General features: G+C 41.3%; 1 protein-coding gene and 1 pseudogene across 1 annotated transcript; both read right to left on the reverse strand.

Annotated features, from left to right (window-relative positions):
* Positions 1-1,571: 1,571 nt before the first annotated feature.
* Positions 1,572-8,847, reverse strand: LOC116369897 (zinc finger protein 239-like). Its single transcript, XM_031819600.1, has 3 exons — positions 8,756-8,847; positions 8,402-8,576; positions 1,572-3,160 (listed from the first exon to the last, which is right to left on the reverse strand). The coding sequence occupies exons 1-3, from the start codon at positions 8,756-8,758 to the stop codon at positions 2,430-2,432; spliced, it is 909 nt and encodes a 302-aa protein (XP_031675460.1). The 5' UTR covers positions 8,759-8,847; the 3' UTR covers positions 1,572-2,429.
* A 3,839-nt stretch (positions 8,848-12,686) lies between these two features.
* On the reverse strand, positions 12,687-14,053 carry LOC116369894 (zinc finger protein 135 pseudogene; annotated as a pseudogene).
* Positions 14,054-16,688: the final 2,635 nt, after the last annotated feature.

Raw genomic sequence — 16,688 nt, forward strand, 5'->3', positions numbered from 1 at the left:
ACATACGTTGGTGCGAAAAGTGCAAACCAGTCCCAAACAACAGCAAAGGACCTTGTGAAGATGCTGGAGGAAACAGGTACAAAAATATCTATATCCATAGTAAAATGAGTCCTATATCAACATAACCTGAAAGGCCGCTCAGCAAGGAAGAAGCCACTGAAGAAGGGCCTTGGTTAGGGATGTATCCTTGTTTTGAATCCCAGCCACCGTAGGAGGCCTTTTGCCTTTTGGTTGGCCGCCGTTGTAAATAAGAATTTGTTCTTAACTGACTTGCCAAGTTAAATAAAGGTTCAATAATAAATAAATAAAATAAAGTACAGAGAGATAATTGATGAAAACCTGCTCCAGAGCACTCAGGACCTCAGACTGGGGCAAAGGTTCACCTTCCAACAGAACAACAACCCTAAGCACACAGACAAAGGACAACGCAGAAGTGGCTTCGGGACAAGTCTCTGAATGTCCTTGTGTGGCCCAGCCAGAGCCTGGACTTGAACCCGATCGAACATCTCTGGAGAGACCTGAAAATAGCTGTGCAGCGACGCTCCCCATCCAACCTGACAGAGGTTGAGAGGATCTGCAGAGAAGAATGGGAAAAGAATGGGGAAAAATACAGGTGTGCCAAGCTTGTTCCTGTTAAGACACCTGGCCAGCTGAGTGCAGGTGGGCTCTCCTGTCAACATGAGGCTCCTGTTGCAGCCCTCAATGGCACATTGACAGATTTTCCACCTAGTCCTCTCTGGGATTCAAACAAGGGATCTTTCAGTTACTGGCCCAACACTGTTAACCGCTAGGCTACCTGCAGCAGGAGCCCCATGTTGACAGGAGAGCCCACCTGCATTCAGCTGGTCAGGGGCAGTGGTGCCCTGTAAGTAACAAATGTATCACTATCAGAGGGGTGTATTATGACATCAGATAGAACTACTCAGACATTCCAAATATCACCTGATTATCAGAGGGGTGTATTATGACATCATATAGAACTACTCAGACATTCCAAATCAGGCTTCATCCATATCATGAAGGTGGATATTGATCCAACCATTTCAAAAGTAATGACTGGGCTGACGGAAACAGTTTATGCCTGAACATTTTTATAAATGGCGACAGACGATATGTTAGTTCGTTTGACATGGTGGGTTGTGTCAGTAAAAACGTTTTAGTGAGAAATGCCGATGGAAACTCCTTTATGTACAAATATTTATATATATATATATATCCCACTAAAACTTGAGAAACCATGTAGTTTATTAGGCTGCAGATGAAATAAGTTATGAACTTCACAGAGTGGTGAAACTACATGTGATGAGCTTGATGATCAATTCCAATACATTTTGAGGGTCTTAATCTGGTGACATGATGACCGATGCTTGGTTGCCATTTGACAAATAAAATATTTGCTCTCATCCATAATAATCTCATCAATCGGGTAACAATGTTTATTCAACCAGTGGGAGCTTTGTAAATGCCCCCAGGAAAGTAAAACAAAGAACTCTTCATTGAGACAATGATAAATAGCAATCCGTGGGAGAGTTGTGGTGTATATTATAAAATAAGGATCTGCTGGAGTCCAAGTCAAACCAAGACTCTTTATTTCTGAGCTCAGAGAGAATAACAGAGTTACACAGTGCAGTGTAGACAGTCTGAATTCCTGAAGCATTGGGTGATGAGCAAATATCTTTATAGTTTCCTGTTCCTGGGCGGGACTTTATTCATACAAGGACACAGGTGTAAATTGGTTTGCAACACAGAATGATAGTCCCAAGAACAGGAGATTATAATAGGACAGTTTCACAAGGTTAGTCACATACTCAGTTATGTGGACACACATACAACTAACATTTTCCATTACACAGTCTGAACATTTTCATTTAATTAAATCATCAGTGGGCCAAAAATGCAAATGTCAACAATGGAACTAATGCATCACATCCAAATATCACTTGATTATCTGTAGTGCTGGAGGAATGACACACCCAGATAAACACACACAAAGAGTTTTAAAAAAGGACAATTTAAACACATGGAACCTGATCTACTCTATATTCAAACTGACAGACTCCATATTCAATTCATGTTTTCTAATAGAAACAAACAAATATATGTTTGAGTATACCCTGTACCATTTAATTTCATATGGTAAAGACAGGTAAACACATTGTCAGTCAACAATATAAGACAACGGGAGCACTGTGTATGTTCTCTGATGAATTTGAAGTCAATGTGATGTGAAATATCAATATACACGCTAAGAGAAGTCATTTCTCTCTCCTGTGTGGTTACTCTAAAGACGTTTAAGTGACTGTTATGAGTAAAATGTTTTCCCACAGTCTGGCCTTTTGTAAGCATTCTCCGCTGTGTGCAGTCTCATGTGTTCTTTCAGGCTTCCTAAATGGGCAAAAGCTTTGCACCCTGGGAGGAGTGGAAAGGCTTCAAGGCTTCTCCCCTGTGTGTATTCTCTCGTGTCGTTTCAGCCCCCCTGAACGGTTGAAACACTTTCCACACTGGGAGCAGTGGTAAGGCTTCTCACCTGTGTGTATTCTCTCATGATGTTTCAGGTTCCCTAAATTGTTAAAACTCTTTCCACACTGGGAGCAATGATAAGGCTTCTCCCCTGTGTGTATTCTCTCATGTCGTTTCAGCTCCTTTGACCGGATGAAACACTTTCCACACTGGGAGCAGTGGTAAGGCCTCTCCCCTGTGTGTATTCTCTCATGTTGTTTTAGGTTTCCTAAATTGTTAAAACTCTTTCCACACTGGGAGCAGTGGCAAGGCTTCTCCCCTGTGTGTATTCTCTCGTGTCGTTTCAGTTTCCCTAAATTGTTAAAACTATTTCCACACCGGGAGCAGTGATAAGGCTTCTCCCCTGTGTGTATTCTCTCGTGCAGTTTCAGATGCCCAGGCCGGTTGAAACACTTTCCACACTGGGAGCAGTGGTAAGGCTTCTCCCCTGTGTGTATTCTCTCATGAGCTTTCAGGTGTGCTTTCTGGTTAAAACTCTTTCCACACTGGGAGCAGTGGTAAGTCTTCTCCCCTGTGTGTATTTTCTCATGTTGTTTCACGTCCCATAACCGGTTACAACCCTTTCCACAGTGGGAGCACTGGTGTCGTCTTGCTGGTTTGGACTTCCCTGGCTCTGGTTCCTCTGAGTCTGGTCTTTCTCCTGCCAAAGACAAGTGTTTAAAAAAAATAAAATAGGGACCCGAATGAAACCACATGATAAAACAACCTTGCTACGAGAGTAACTCCTAATCAGATCTCTCAATAACCTGAGGCCAGTTTTAACAACCTTAGTGTGATTTTAAAACAAATGTAGAGCTTCCTGGTAATTACTGCTATGTTTACATTACTTATTTTATTCATCGTTGCTGGATTCCTATCAAGCATGTGGTTCTAAATACAGTATATCACAAAAGTGAGTACACCCCTCACATTTTTGTAAATATTTGAGTATATCTTTTCATGTGACAACACTGAAGAAATGACACTTTGCAACAATGTAAATTAGTGAGTGTACAGCTTGTTTAACAGTGTAAATTTGCTGTCCCCTCAAAATAACTCAACACACAGCCATTAATGTCTAAACTGCTGGCAACAAAAGTGAGTACACCCCTAAGTGAGAATGTCCAAATTGGGCCCAAAGTGTCAATATTTTGTGTGGCCACCATCATTTTACAGCACTGCCTTAACCCTCTTGGCAATGGAGTTCACCAGGGCTTCACAGGTTGCCACTGGAGTCTTCTTCCACTCCTCCATGACGACATCACGGAGCTGGTGGATGTTAGAGACCTTGCACTCCTCCACCTTCCGTTTGAGGATGCCCCATAGATGCTCAATAGGGTTTAGGTCTAGAGACATGTTTGGCCAGTCCATCACCTTTACCCTCAGCTTCTTTAGCAAGGCAGTGGTCATCTTGGAGGTGTGTTTGGGGTCGTTATCATGTTGGAATTCTGCCCCTCCGAAGGGAGGGGATCATGCTCTGCTTCAGTATGTCACAGTACATGTTGGCATTCATGCTTCCCTCAATGAACTGCAGCTCCCCAGTGCCGGCAGCACTCATGCAGCCCCAGACCATGACACTCCCACCACCATGCTTGACTGTAGGCAAGACACACGTCTTTGTACTCCTCACCTGGTTGCCGCCACACACGCTTGACACCATCTGAACCAAATAAGTTTATTGGTCGCATCAGACCACAGGACATGGTTCCAGTAATCCATGTCCTTAGTCTGCTTGTCTTCAGCAAACTGTTTGCGGACTTTCTTATGCATCATCTTTAGAAGAGGCTTCCTTCTGGGACGACAGCCATGCAGACCAATTTGATGCAGTGTACGGCGTATGGTCGGAGCACTGACAGGCTGACCCACCACCCCTTCAACCTCTGCAGCAATGCTGGCAGCACTCATACGTCTATTTCCCAAAGACAACCTCTGGATATGACGCTGAGCACGTGCACTCAACTTCTTTGGTCGACCATGGCGAGGCCTGTTCTGAGTGGAACCTGTCCAGTTAAACCACTGTATGGTCTTGGCCACCGTGCTGCAGCTCAGTTTCAGGGTCTTGGCAATCTTCTTATAGCCCAGGCCATCTTTATGTAGAGCAACAATTATTTTTCTCAGATCCTCAGAGAGTTCTCTGCCATGAGGTTCCATGTTGAACTTCCAGTGACCAGTCAGTATGAGGGAGTGTGAGAGCGATGACACCAAATTTAACACACCTGCTCCCCATTCACACCTGAGCCCTTGTAACACTAACGAGTCACATGACACCGGGGAGGGAAAATGGCTTAATTGGGCCCAATTTGGACATTTTCACTTAGGGGTGTACTCACTTTTGTTGCCAGCGGTTTAGACATTAATGGCTGTGTTGAGTTATTTTGAAGGGACAGCAAATGTACACTGTTATACAAGCTGTACACTCACTACTTTACATTGTAGAAAAGTGTAATTTCTTCAGTGTTGTCACTAAAAGATATACTCAAAAATTTACAAAAAATGTGAGGGGTGTACTCACTTTTGTGATATACTGTCTATAACTTTCATAGCTGTATGATACAGAATGTGACCTACACACTTCCTTCGCTGATGTCATATAAATGTACAAGCAAGTCTCTTCTTCTTATTGGTGTCCTTGCCACCCATTCTGAAACTAACTGCAGCTCTATGTTAAGATTTGCAGTCATTTCAGTCGCTTTAGTAGCTGACGTGTACAGTGTTGTGTCATCCGCATACATAGACTCACTGGCTTTACTCAAATGTCGTTGGCATGCTGTTGGTAAAGATTGAAAAAAAGAAGGTGCCAAACAGCTGCCCTGGGGAATTCCTGATTCTACCATGATTTTGTTGTACAGGCTCCCATTAAAGAACACTGTGAACACTGTGCTGTTAGACAGGTAGCTCTGGGGTGGCAGGTAGCCTAGCGGTTAGAGCGGTAGGCCAGTAACCGAGAGATTGCTGGATCAAATCTCTGAGCTGCAAAGGTAAAACTCTGTCGTTCTGCCCCTGAACAAGGCAGTCCTAGGCCGTCCTTGAAAAAAAGAATTTGTTCTTAACTGACTTGCCTAGTTACATAAAGGTTACATTTAAAAAAATAACTCTTTATCCACAATATAGCAGGGGGTGTAAAAGCCATACGTTTTTTTCAGCAGCAGACTACGATCGATAATGTCAAAAGCCACACTGAGTCAAACAAAACAGCCCCAACAATATTTGTATCATCAATTTCTCTCAGCCAATCAGTCATTTGTAAGTGCTGTGCTAGTTGAATGAACTTCCCTATAAGCTGAAAGTCTATATTTGTTTACTGTAAAATAGCATTGTATCTGGCCAAACACCATTTTTTAGGGTTGGTAACAGGTTGATTACAGTCCTCCTTTAAGACTCCATAATGGTTCATCATTAGATGCTACAGTCCTCCTTTAAGACTCCATAATGCTTCATCATTAGATGCTACAGTCCTCTAAGTCTACACCATGTTTAGAATGTGTCTGGAAGCATTATTCTATCTATTCTACTCTCATCCTTTCGGATTTAATAATATTTAATAATAATAATAACAATGTTATAATAGGTAATAACTAACTTTAATAACTAGGGTTAATACCTGCCTGGCGCACCAACAAAATCTTCATATTTACCCCCCACCGCTACAGAATTAGCGTAGTAGGCCATGTAACTTAAGGTGATCAGAAATATTTAGGACTAACTTATTCCTTGACACCCATTCTGAAACTAACTGCAGCTCTATGTTAAATGTTGCAGTCATTTCAGTCGCTGTAGTAGCTGACGTGTACAGTGTTGAGTCATCCGCATACATAGACACACTGGCTTTACTTAAATGTCACTGGCATGTTGTTGGTAAAGATTGAAAAAAGAAGGTGCCAAACAGCTGCCCTGGGGAATTCCTGATTCTACCTTGATTTTGTTGTACAGGCTTCCATTAAAGAACACTGTGTTCTGTTAGACAGCTGTTGGGGAATAATCACAATTGGTTGGTAACATAGGTAAGATGTTTTATATTCATCATATGTTTGTAAGTTACTTCTCATCAGAATGTTATTTTTGTATAATACTGTGGCGGGGTTGCAGTATCTGTTCTATGTCAAGACTAAGTTGTTTGGGCCGGAGAGAGGGGAGAGGTTAAGCGTGTATCTCTTGGCTCCACAAAATCTGTGTGCCAGTCAGTGTGTCTCTGTGATCTTGTCAAGATAGGATGGATTTGATATATGCCTGGAGGATTGGTTTATGGTTCTGAGTTTGAGAAAAGAACATGTTTTAGGAGACAAAGCTGAACGATGAATTATGCCGATAATGCTGTGTTATCCTATGCTGTCTCACTAGGGAACACACTTTCTAGTGGGCTTAAATAGAAGATAATGCGAATAGAACTGGCAATATCAGCTGCTATTATCCTCAATCATTTTCCATCCACGTTGTCAGACACCAGAAACATGTCATTGTTGATTTTTTTGCCCACAATTTTCATAGTGTAGTTTCTTCTTTTTATTCAGTTTAGTCACATGATGTCTCAATTTGCAATAGGTTTGCCAATCAGTTATTCAGCCAGACCTATATGCCATCTCTTTTGCCTCCCTCTTCATCATACCATTTTTAATTTCCTCATCAATCCACGTGGATTTAACAGTTTTTACAGTCTTAATTGGTGCATGCTTATTAGTAACTGGGAAAAGCAATTTCATAAACGTGTCAAGGGCAGTGTCTGGTTGCTCGTCATTACACACCACGGACCAACAAATATTGTTTCCATTGTTGGAATCGGCTAAACTTGGAACATGGAGACATTAAAGAAGTGATAGGAAGTGAAAGAGACTGGGTGTTATGTCAGAAGTTAATGGTTCTCTGAAGAAAGACAGGTGGCTTCGGAATGTGTTGGGTGGACGAGAGGAGAGCAAAGTGTTAAACAGGGGAGACAGATGAATATCTGTGGATTAGATGAAGGAGAGGTTGAGGTCAGGACAGATTCTCATCAGGGAGATAAAGGTCTGGTATCCTGTTACCCTCTTTACTCTCTTCCTGTGGAACCATAAGATGTAAGGATTGGAGAGAAGGAGGAGTGTCTTAAGTGGGATATATGTCTGGATGGAACAAATGTTGGGTTGTCTGAATTACAGATGTACAGAACATTTGGGAGTAATTCAACTTGGTTAAAGCTTCTCTAGTGTTCGTGAGTTATTTACTGTGAAAAAAAAAGAACCTAATAACATCAACAACATAGGAATCACCACAAACAATTGTATGATCTCTTATATAGAACATTAGGCCCGGCCTTTTGGAACTTTGGTTTTCCTAGATATGACTACTATATTGTGATCACAACATCCGATGAATCTGAAGACTGCTTTCAAACAAATTTCTGCAGCAATAGTAAAGATATGATCAAAATATGATTCAATTCCTCTACTGTTTGTAATTACCCTGGTAGGTTGATTGATAACCTGAACAAGGTTGCAGGCACAGGTTACAGTTTGAAGCTTTCTCTTGAGTAGGCAGCCTGATCACAGCTTTCCTCCAGTATTAGTTAATTAATTAACAGTGTCTAGAGTTTAGTTTGCCTGTTCAACAGTCTTGTAAAGACAGGGGGGGTTGACTGGGACAGGCAATGTAACATCCATAATGTTTTAAGGATAAGTTTTTGTAAAACAAGCACCTTACATTGGATCATCTTGAAACTTTCTCTCCAAAGCTGACTTTAATCAAGGTTTTATATGGTCTATTGGTTCCTCTCTTTTCATTGGCAGAATCCTTTTTCAGTGTTATGATATTCATAACATCCATATCCACCAGTCTATCTTCCTGAAAATGAACAGAACAGTGCTGGTTGTCCTGGTAACAGATACCAATGAATATATCTATTTATTTGTTCAAACTGAACTACAGCACTTACTTTGAGTCAAATCTGATCCTTTCCGCTCTTCTCCTCCTCCCACAGTTCCACTCAGCCCCATTGTTCTCCTGCAGTCCACCAGCAGCACAGACAACCTCTTCATACCCAGCAGTAAGGTGCTAACAGGAGAGGCATGACACGGGGATTCCGGGAGGGTGGAAGGGCTAGTGTTGTCCTGGTAACCATAAAGAGGGGACACAGACACATATCATTATGGATGCTGATGTCACTGTTGTCATGAAGTGCTCTACAGGAACCCATCCCAGACCCCAATAGAGAAAGCTGTATGCTAGACCAGACCAAGCTGTATGCTAGACCAGACCAAGCTGTCTGCTAGACCAGACCAAGCTGTACCATCTGGTGTTCTGATCTGGAGAGACTCTTCTCTTCCTCGTCAGCATCAGGATGTTGTTGAGGCTTCCCAGAGGATCCACGATAGTCATGTGTCTCTCCTGTGTGAATGAGAACATCAAACAGATGGTAAACTTATGACCATCTATTGCAATCATAGAGTCTTACAAGAGGCATGCATATGTCTAAAATGGCCACTTTCATCATGATTTCCTAAAATATTGTTTGTGATGCAAATGTAAAAGGGTCGTTCCATAAAATGGGTGGCCTTTGTTATTTTAAGTAGAAACTATGCACCAATATATGCACCAATTTTAAAAGCCTGTTATATTAGATGAGGGGAACTTTAATATAGGCCATGGCATGGAGAATTCAATACATCGAATTGAAAAGTCCCTAAAATATATGAACCAATGGCAGATTGACCCTTTAACAATTCCTACAGTACTGAACATATTCAAGTGTAGAACTTCAGTAGAATGCCCCTTAAAAACCACACATTAGTTCAACAACGGCATAGTTTGTGTCCCTGTTGAAGACAGTACTCACTGGTGTTAATCTGATATTCTGTCTCTTCCTCTTTCACTCCCAAAACGTCTTCCTCCTTCACCTTTATTGAGATAGCATCCTCTTCCTCTCTAAACGGTTCTTTCTCTTCTTTCACTATAACAGCCTCCTCTTCCTCCTTTTTCATTCTGAAAGATTCTTTCTCCATACAGCCGACCCCCTCTTCATTAGCAAGGGAGGAGTAGTTTAGTGAGCTCATGGTCAGGGATGTTAGCTAGCTAGCTAGCATTAGCGTCTAGCCTAGTGCTAGGCTCAGTATCAATCTTTAACACGTTTGCAAATTGAACCAGTTGATACGTCAACCGAAACTTGTTTAAAACACTGAGATTAGACAATGTACATTAACACGGTCTAAAACGTCAATCTTTCAGTTGTATGTTGGCTAGCAAGCTACCGATGTGGTTGAAAGAGTTGGCGCCTTGTTGTTCCTGAAGAAGCGTCCGTCAAGTCCATTATACGTCATACAAGAAGAGTCAACTGAAAGACGCTCGTCGCCATCTGCTGACTGGAGTGGGTAACGCAGTTTGGAAACAATAGTTACAACACCTTTTGTATTGGAAAGAACGTCATCATTATTTAACAATAAGCTGATACATTTTTTCTTCCAAATAATACGTTCCTGTACACAGACGTAGAAGCTCAATATGAATATGTAGATGATTAATAAATACTTATATGAATAGGTAGTGTGTTGATATACATTTTCTCTGTTAATTTTTCACATTATTTTTTATCTACATGTGACCATACTATTCCCTTAAAGCCACGCTCTATAAGATACACATCATCCTGTAAACAACAGAACAAATGCATCACATGCAAATAGCACTTGGTTATCTGTAGTGCTATACAATTGGTAGACAAAACATTAAGAACAGCTGCTCCTTCCATGACTTAGAAAGACTAGGTGAATCCAGGCTAAAGCTATGATCCCTTACTGATGTCACTAGTTAAATCCACTTCAATCTGTGTAGATGAAGGGGGGAAACAGGTTAAATAAGGATTTTTAAACCTTGAGACATGAGACATGGATTGTGCATGTGTGCCATTTAGAGAGTTAATGGGGAAGACAAAATATTTAAGTTACTTTGCACGGGGTATGGTAGTAGGTGCCAGGCGCACCGGTTTGTGTCAAGAACTGCAACGCTGCTGGGTTTTTCAGCTCAACAGTTTCCCATGTGTACCAAGAGTGGTCCACCACCCAAACAGTGGTGGTTAGTGCCGTTTAAGATGAGGCAGGATGATTTTTTTTTTCATGAGCATGGCCTTAATTCTATTACAGCATATTGGACGACTGTCATTCATATTTCACTCACCCTGTTCAATGTAACAGCAATAGGTTTAGGCTACTACATGATACTCTAATTGTCCCTATACCCATCATGAGGTAGCAATCTAGTTTCTATTTACATTTCTTTGATTTGTCAACTAAAGTTAATTTAACATGAAATCAACACAAAATGTCACCAGTCATTGGATTTAGGTTGCAAGTTGGGTGAAACACAAAATGTTACCAGTCATTGGATTTCGGTTGCTGGTTGGGTGAAACACAAAATGTTACCTGTGGAAACAATGTTTATTCAATCAGTGGGAGGCCTGTAAATTCAGGAAAGTGGAACGAGGAACTCTTCTTTGAGACAATGATAAACAGCAATCCTTGGGAGAGTTGTGGTGGATATTATAAAATAAGGATCTGCTGGAGTCCAAGTCAAACCAAGATTCTTTATTTCTGAGCTCAGAGAGAATAACAGAGTTACACAGCGCAGTGTAGACAGTCTGATTTCCTGAAGTATTGAGTGACTAGCACATATCTTTATAGTTTCCTGTTCCTGGGAGGGACTTTATTCATACAAGGACACAGGTGTAAATTGGTTTGCAACACAGGATGATACTCCCAAGAACAGGAGCTTATAATAGGACAGTTTCACAAGGTTAGTCACATACTCAGTTATGTGGACACACAAACAATTAACATTTTCCATTACAGAGTCTGAACATTTTCATTTCATTAAATCATCAGTGGGCCAACAATGCAAATGTCAACAATGGAACTAATGCATCACATCCAAATATCACTTGATTATCTGTAGTGCTGGAGGAATGACACACCCAGATAAACACACACAGAGTTTAAAAAAAGGACCATTTTAAACACATGGAATCTGATCTATCCTACATTTGAACACAAGGAAACTGATGTACATTATATTCAAACTGAAATACTCCATATTGTCATGATGTGGCCTTTTCTGGGTATAGATTGTGGCTTCCCCCTCTCCTACATCCAGGTTCTGTTATCTCGGGTCGTAAATACCTGGCGGAGACTCTCTCCCCCTTTTCATACAGAGAGAGACCACAGAGTGAACAAAGGAATTCACGTGGCCGAACTCCTAAATCCCCAAAATGGCAAAATTAAACTATTTGTCCACCTTTGAGAGTGTGGGAAGGGTCTGTGGACTCTTAAGGGACAGTTATGTTGAGTGTGTTTCATTTGGTGACCTCAGAGAGGACAGGAAACACACATAACTATGTCTCAATGTGTACATTTCTCAATTATCGGGTTTGCATCTAATTCTTGTATAAAATGAATGAGTAAAGATGCAACTATTTATGAAATGATGTAATGTGATGTTAAACCTTTAATGTGATAGAATTGTATTCCTTTAAAAGTGTAACTAAGTCATTGGTCCGTCCCCGAGGGCACAGACATGATCTGGTGTCATGGAACCGCCTATCCTATTGTTACGAATAAAAGTCCCTCCTAAAAAAAAATCCTCTTCAGACTGAGCGCTGTGATTGCGAATAGTTTAGAAAACGCATACATCGGTGTAAGCCGAATACTTATTTTCCACAATAATTTGCAAATAAATTCATAAAAAATCCTACAATGTGATTTTCTGGATTTTTTTCTTCTCATTTTGTCTGTCATAGTTGAAGTGTACCTATGATGAAAATTACAGGCCTCTCTCATATTTTTAAGTGGGAGAACTTGCACAATTGGTGGCTGACTAAATACTTTTTTGCCCCACTGTATGTACATTTCCGACTTCAACTGTACTATCAACTGTGTGTAATGAACCCTTTTGTCTACCCCGCTTCTTTCTCAGTCCCACTTCCCTTTGTCCACCAAGCCGTCATATCGCCTTAGCCCAGTAGGGAATCTGCCCTATCATTCGTTAGTAACCAGTATCTACTGTTTGTTTCTCAGTCCACACCCACTTCCCTTTGTCCACCAAGCCCAGTAGGGAATCTTCCCTATCATTCGTTAGTAACCAGTATCTACTGTTTGTTTGCGCATTTCTGTGATTATTTAGTTAGTTAATAAATGATTAAGCCAATTGGTGTATGGATGATTTATTTAAAAAAGGCTGGGTTCGTGCAGATAACCAACAATTTACGACGTTTGGAATGAGACTGATGTGAGTTAAAGAATAATTCATTAATATAAAATGAATTGAAAAGATAATAAAATATCAGAAGAGTTACATTGGGAAAAGTATAACTTTGTAATCTGAAGTCTTTCCGTGGTGCCCCGACTTCCTAGTTAATTAAATGTACATGATTGGTTTAATCACGTAATAATAATTACAGAGAATTGACTTAATAAAATAAGTCTTCACTTTTAATGATGGCAAAGACACGACAATATTCAATTCATATTTTCTAATAAAAACACACAAATGTATTTTTGAGTATACTTTGTACCATTCAATTTCATGTGGTATAAACAAGTAAACACATTCTCAGTCAACAATATAAGACAATTGGGAGCACTGTGTATGTTCTCTGATGAATTTTAAGTCATTGTGATGTGAAATATACATTTACACACAAGGAGAAGTCATTATTCTCTCCTGTGTGGATTCGCACATGTTTTTTACACTACTGATGAGTAGAATGCCTTCCCCCCAGTCTGAACATTTGTAAGGCATCTCCCCCGTGTGCGGTCTCATGTCTTCTTTCAGGTGTCCTAATGGGGTAAAAACGCATTGCACGCTGGGATCAGTGGTAAGATTTCTCCCCTGTGTGAATTCGCTCGTGCTCTTTCAGGCTTCCTGACCGGCTAAAACTCTTTCCACACTGGGCGCAACGGAAAGGCTTCTCCCCTGTGTGTATTCGCAAATGATCTTTGAGGGTGTCTAACCGCTTAAAACTCTTTCCACACTGGGAGCAATGGTGAGGCTTCGCTCCTGTGTGTATCCTCTCATGTCTTTTCATGTTAACTAAATGGTTAAAACTCTTTCCACAATGGGAACAGTAGTAAGGCTTCTCCCCTGTGTGAATTCGCTCATGAGCTTCCAGCTTAACTAACGCCGTAAAACTCTTTCCACACTGGGAGCAGTGGTATGGCTTCTCCCCTGTGTGTATTCTCCCATGTCTTTTCATGTTTCCTAACTGGTTAAAACTATTTCCACACTGGCCGCAATGGTATGGCTTCTCTCCTGAGTGTATTCGCTCATGAGCTTTCAGGCTTCCTAACAGGCTAAAACTCTTTCCACACTGGCCGCAATGGTATGGCTTCTCTCCCGTGTGTATTCGCTCATGAGCTTTGAGGCTTCCTAACCGGCTAAAACTATTTCCACACTGGGTGCAATGGTACGGCTTCTCTCCTGTGTGTGTCCTCTCAGGTCTTTTCAGGCTTCCTAACTTGATCTGGGAGCAGAGGTGTCGTCTTGATGTTGTGGAGGTCTTTGGTTCCTCCAAGTTTGGTTTTCCTCCTGCCAAAGACAGTGTTTATATAAAAAGAGACCAGAATGAAACCTCCACTCTCCAATTTTGTGTAAATTTGTTTACATTGCTTTGCCAAGATAATCCATCCACGTGACAGGTGTAGCATATCAAAAAGCTGATTAAACAGCATTACACAGGTGTACCTTGTGCTGGGGACACTAAAAAGCCACTCTAAAATGTACAGTTGTCACACAACACAATGCCACAGATGTCTCAAGTTTTGAGGGAGTGTGCAAATGGATTGGGGACTGCAGGAATATCCACTGGAGCTGCTACCAGAGAATTGAATGTTGCATTCTCTACCATCAGCCGCCTCCAATGTCTTTTTATAGAATTTGGAAGTCCGTCCAACAGGCCTCACAACCGCAGATCAAGGACCTCCACATCGTCTGAGATCAGCCACCCGGACATCTGATGAAACTGAGGAGTATTTATCCTTGAGGACTATTTAACAAAGCCCTTTTGTGGGGAAAACTAATTCTGATTCGATGGGCCTGGCTCCCAAGTGGGTGGGCTTTACGCCCCAACAGACCCACCAATGGCTGCGCCCCTGCCCAGTCATGTGAAGTCCATAGATTAGGGCCTAATAAATGTATTTACGTTGACTACTTTCCTAATTTGAACTGTAAATCATTGAAATTGTTGTTTTCATACCTGTTCAGTATGTACATACAGTGAGGAGAACAAGCATTTGATACACTGCCGATTTTGCAGGTTTTCCTACTTACAAAGCACGTAGAGGTCTGTCATTTTTTTAATCATAGGTACACTTCAACTGTGAGAGACGGAATCTAAAACTAAAATCCAGAAAATCACTTTTTAAGTATTTAATTTGCATTTTATTGCAGGACATAAGTATTTGATCACCTACCAACCAGTAACAATTCCGGCTCTCACAGACCTGTTAGTTTTTCTTTAAGAATCCCTCCTGGGGCCTGTTGCACAAAAGTAGAATTAAGACATCCGGGATAAATGACTCAGCTGAGCTCAATGAAGCCAAAACATGTGCGTCCAGGCTTAATTGGTTGCACAAAGACCAAGCCAGGATGAGCAGACACGGATTCATTAAGCCAGGTGAAACCAATCCTGGATAGGTGCGCGCTCACGGCTCACTCAAATAGACCCCGCCACAGATCACAGATTAACTGATTTACCATGGCAACTAGAGCCGCGTACTTTTCCCCGTCGGAAGCACAAATCCTCATGGAGGCATACGAGGAGGTAAAAGATATAATTAAGAAGAAAGGCAACACCGCCACAGTGATAAAGCAAAGAGAAAAAGCGTGGCAAAGTATTGCAGACCGCCTGAATGCGTAAGTAGTGCACAATTACACACTCACCGCTCCGCTGAAACATCACAATTACAATTCAAATATTTAATTCACATCTCCAAAAATGCAGTTGTACTGTAATTATGAAACGGTTTAATTTTTTATTGAAATGCACTGCAGATATGAGTGAAATTGTGTAAAGTAACTCCATCACACTGTATAAAGCTATGATAAATTTGTTGATATTTTTACTGAAAACAAGACAAAAATACCAAGTAATTTTTTGCAGTGTGACTCCATTAAATGTGTGTGTGTGTGTGTGTGTGTGTGTGTGTGTGTGTAGATTAAACATGAACGGGCCAAAACGGACATGGCAGCAGGTCAAAATCAAATACAAGAACATTCTGCAGAATGGTATGGTCCCTGACTAATATTTAACAAAGCACAAGCATATATTGTACCCAGAAGGTGCCTGCTCACACATTGTCTGTACTGTTTTAGCAGTGAAAAAGAATACCCACAGACAAGGCACGGGTGGTGGGTCACCAAAGGCTGACCTTACCCCAGCAGAGGACATGGCCTTGGAGCTAAAATAAAGGCAGGCCCGTCTTAGAGGGGATCCCTGGGGGGAAAGAGACGAGCATAGGTTCCTCCCAAGATGCCACCCGCTTCATTCAAGGTATGTCCTTCCATCTCTACATGGGATACAACCACATTCATATTGAATCAATTTGGACTGTCTGACTTTGGTTTACCTATTGCCTTGCAGTGTCTGGCAGCACTGTGTTCCTGTTAGAGCCACCAGCACAAGCACCAGACGATGCTGATCCAGTGAGTACTCCATCAAAGGCATACTGTAGGCCTGGCATGTCTTGTCTACTAGCTTCAATATGAATCCAATTAAATGTGATAGGGTGAAGGCCCCAGTGCAGCAGCAACAGCACATGATGGAGACGATGATGAGGAGGAGACCATCTCTCTGGATTCCAGAAGGCATGAGGTATCATGTTAAGACTGTGAAAGTACTATTTACTCTACAATGGTGAGGAGTCCTCATCAAAATCAAAAAATCTAATTTCTTTTACAGGACCCAGATGCTATACAGTGGGAAAACCAGCCTGGCAACATAGTGCGTATTAATAAAAGGACACCACATCCTGCCAAATTCCAGCTGCGCTAATTGTATTGTGTTCACAGAGCTCACAAGCTATCAGAAAGTTGTATGGCAACCACCTCCGGCGCCAAATAGAACTGGCAGACATAGACATTCAGTACAAGAAGAAAAAGATGGAAAATCTTGCACTGGAGTTCGAAATAAAAAAGAGGACAATTAGGAAACTGGACCTTGAAATAAAAAAACTTGAGAG

The sequence above is a fragment of the Oncorhynchus kisutch genome, unplaced genomic scaffold (genome assembly GCF_002021735.2).
Source record: "Oncorhynchus kisutch isolate 150728-3 unplaced genomic scaffold, Okis_V2 scaffold2319, whole genome shotgun sequence".
Classification (NCBI taxonomy): domain Eukaryota; kingdom Metazoa; phylum Chordata; class Actinopteri; order Salmoniformes; family Salmonidae; genus Oncorhynchus; species Oncorhynchus kisutch.

Excerpts from the sequence above, each read along its gene's own strand:
- LOC116369897 (XM_031819600.1), bottom strand. Across the intron at positions 3,161-8,401 it reads AGGATCAGATTTGACTCAAA|GAGAAAGACCAGACTCAGAG; the intron begins GTAAGTGCTGTA and ends TGTCTTTGGCAG.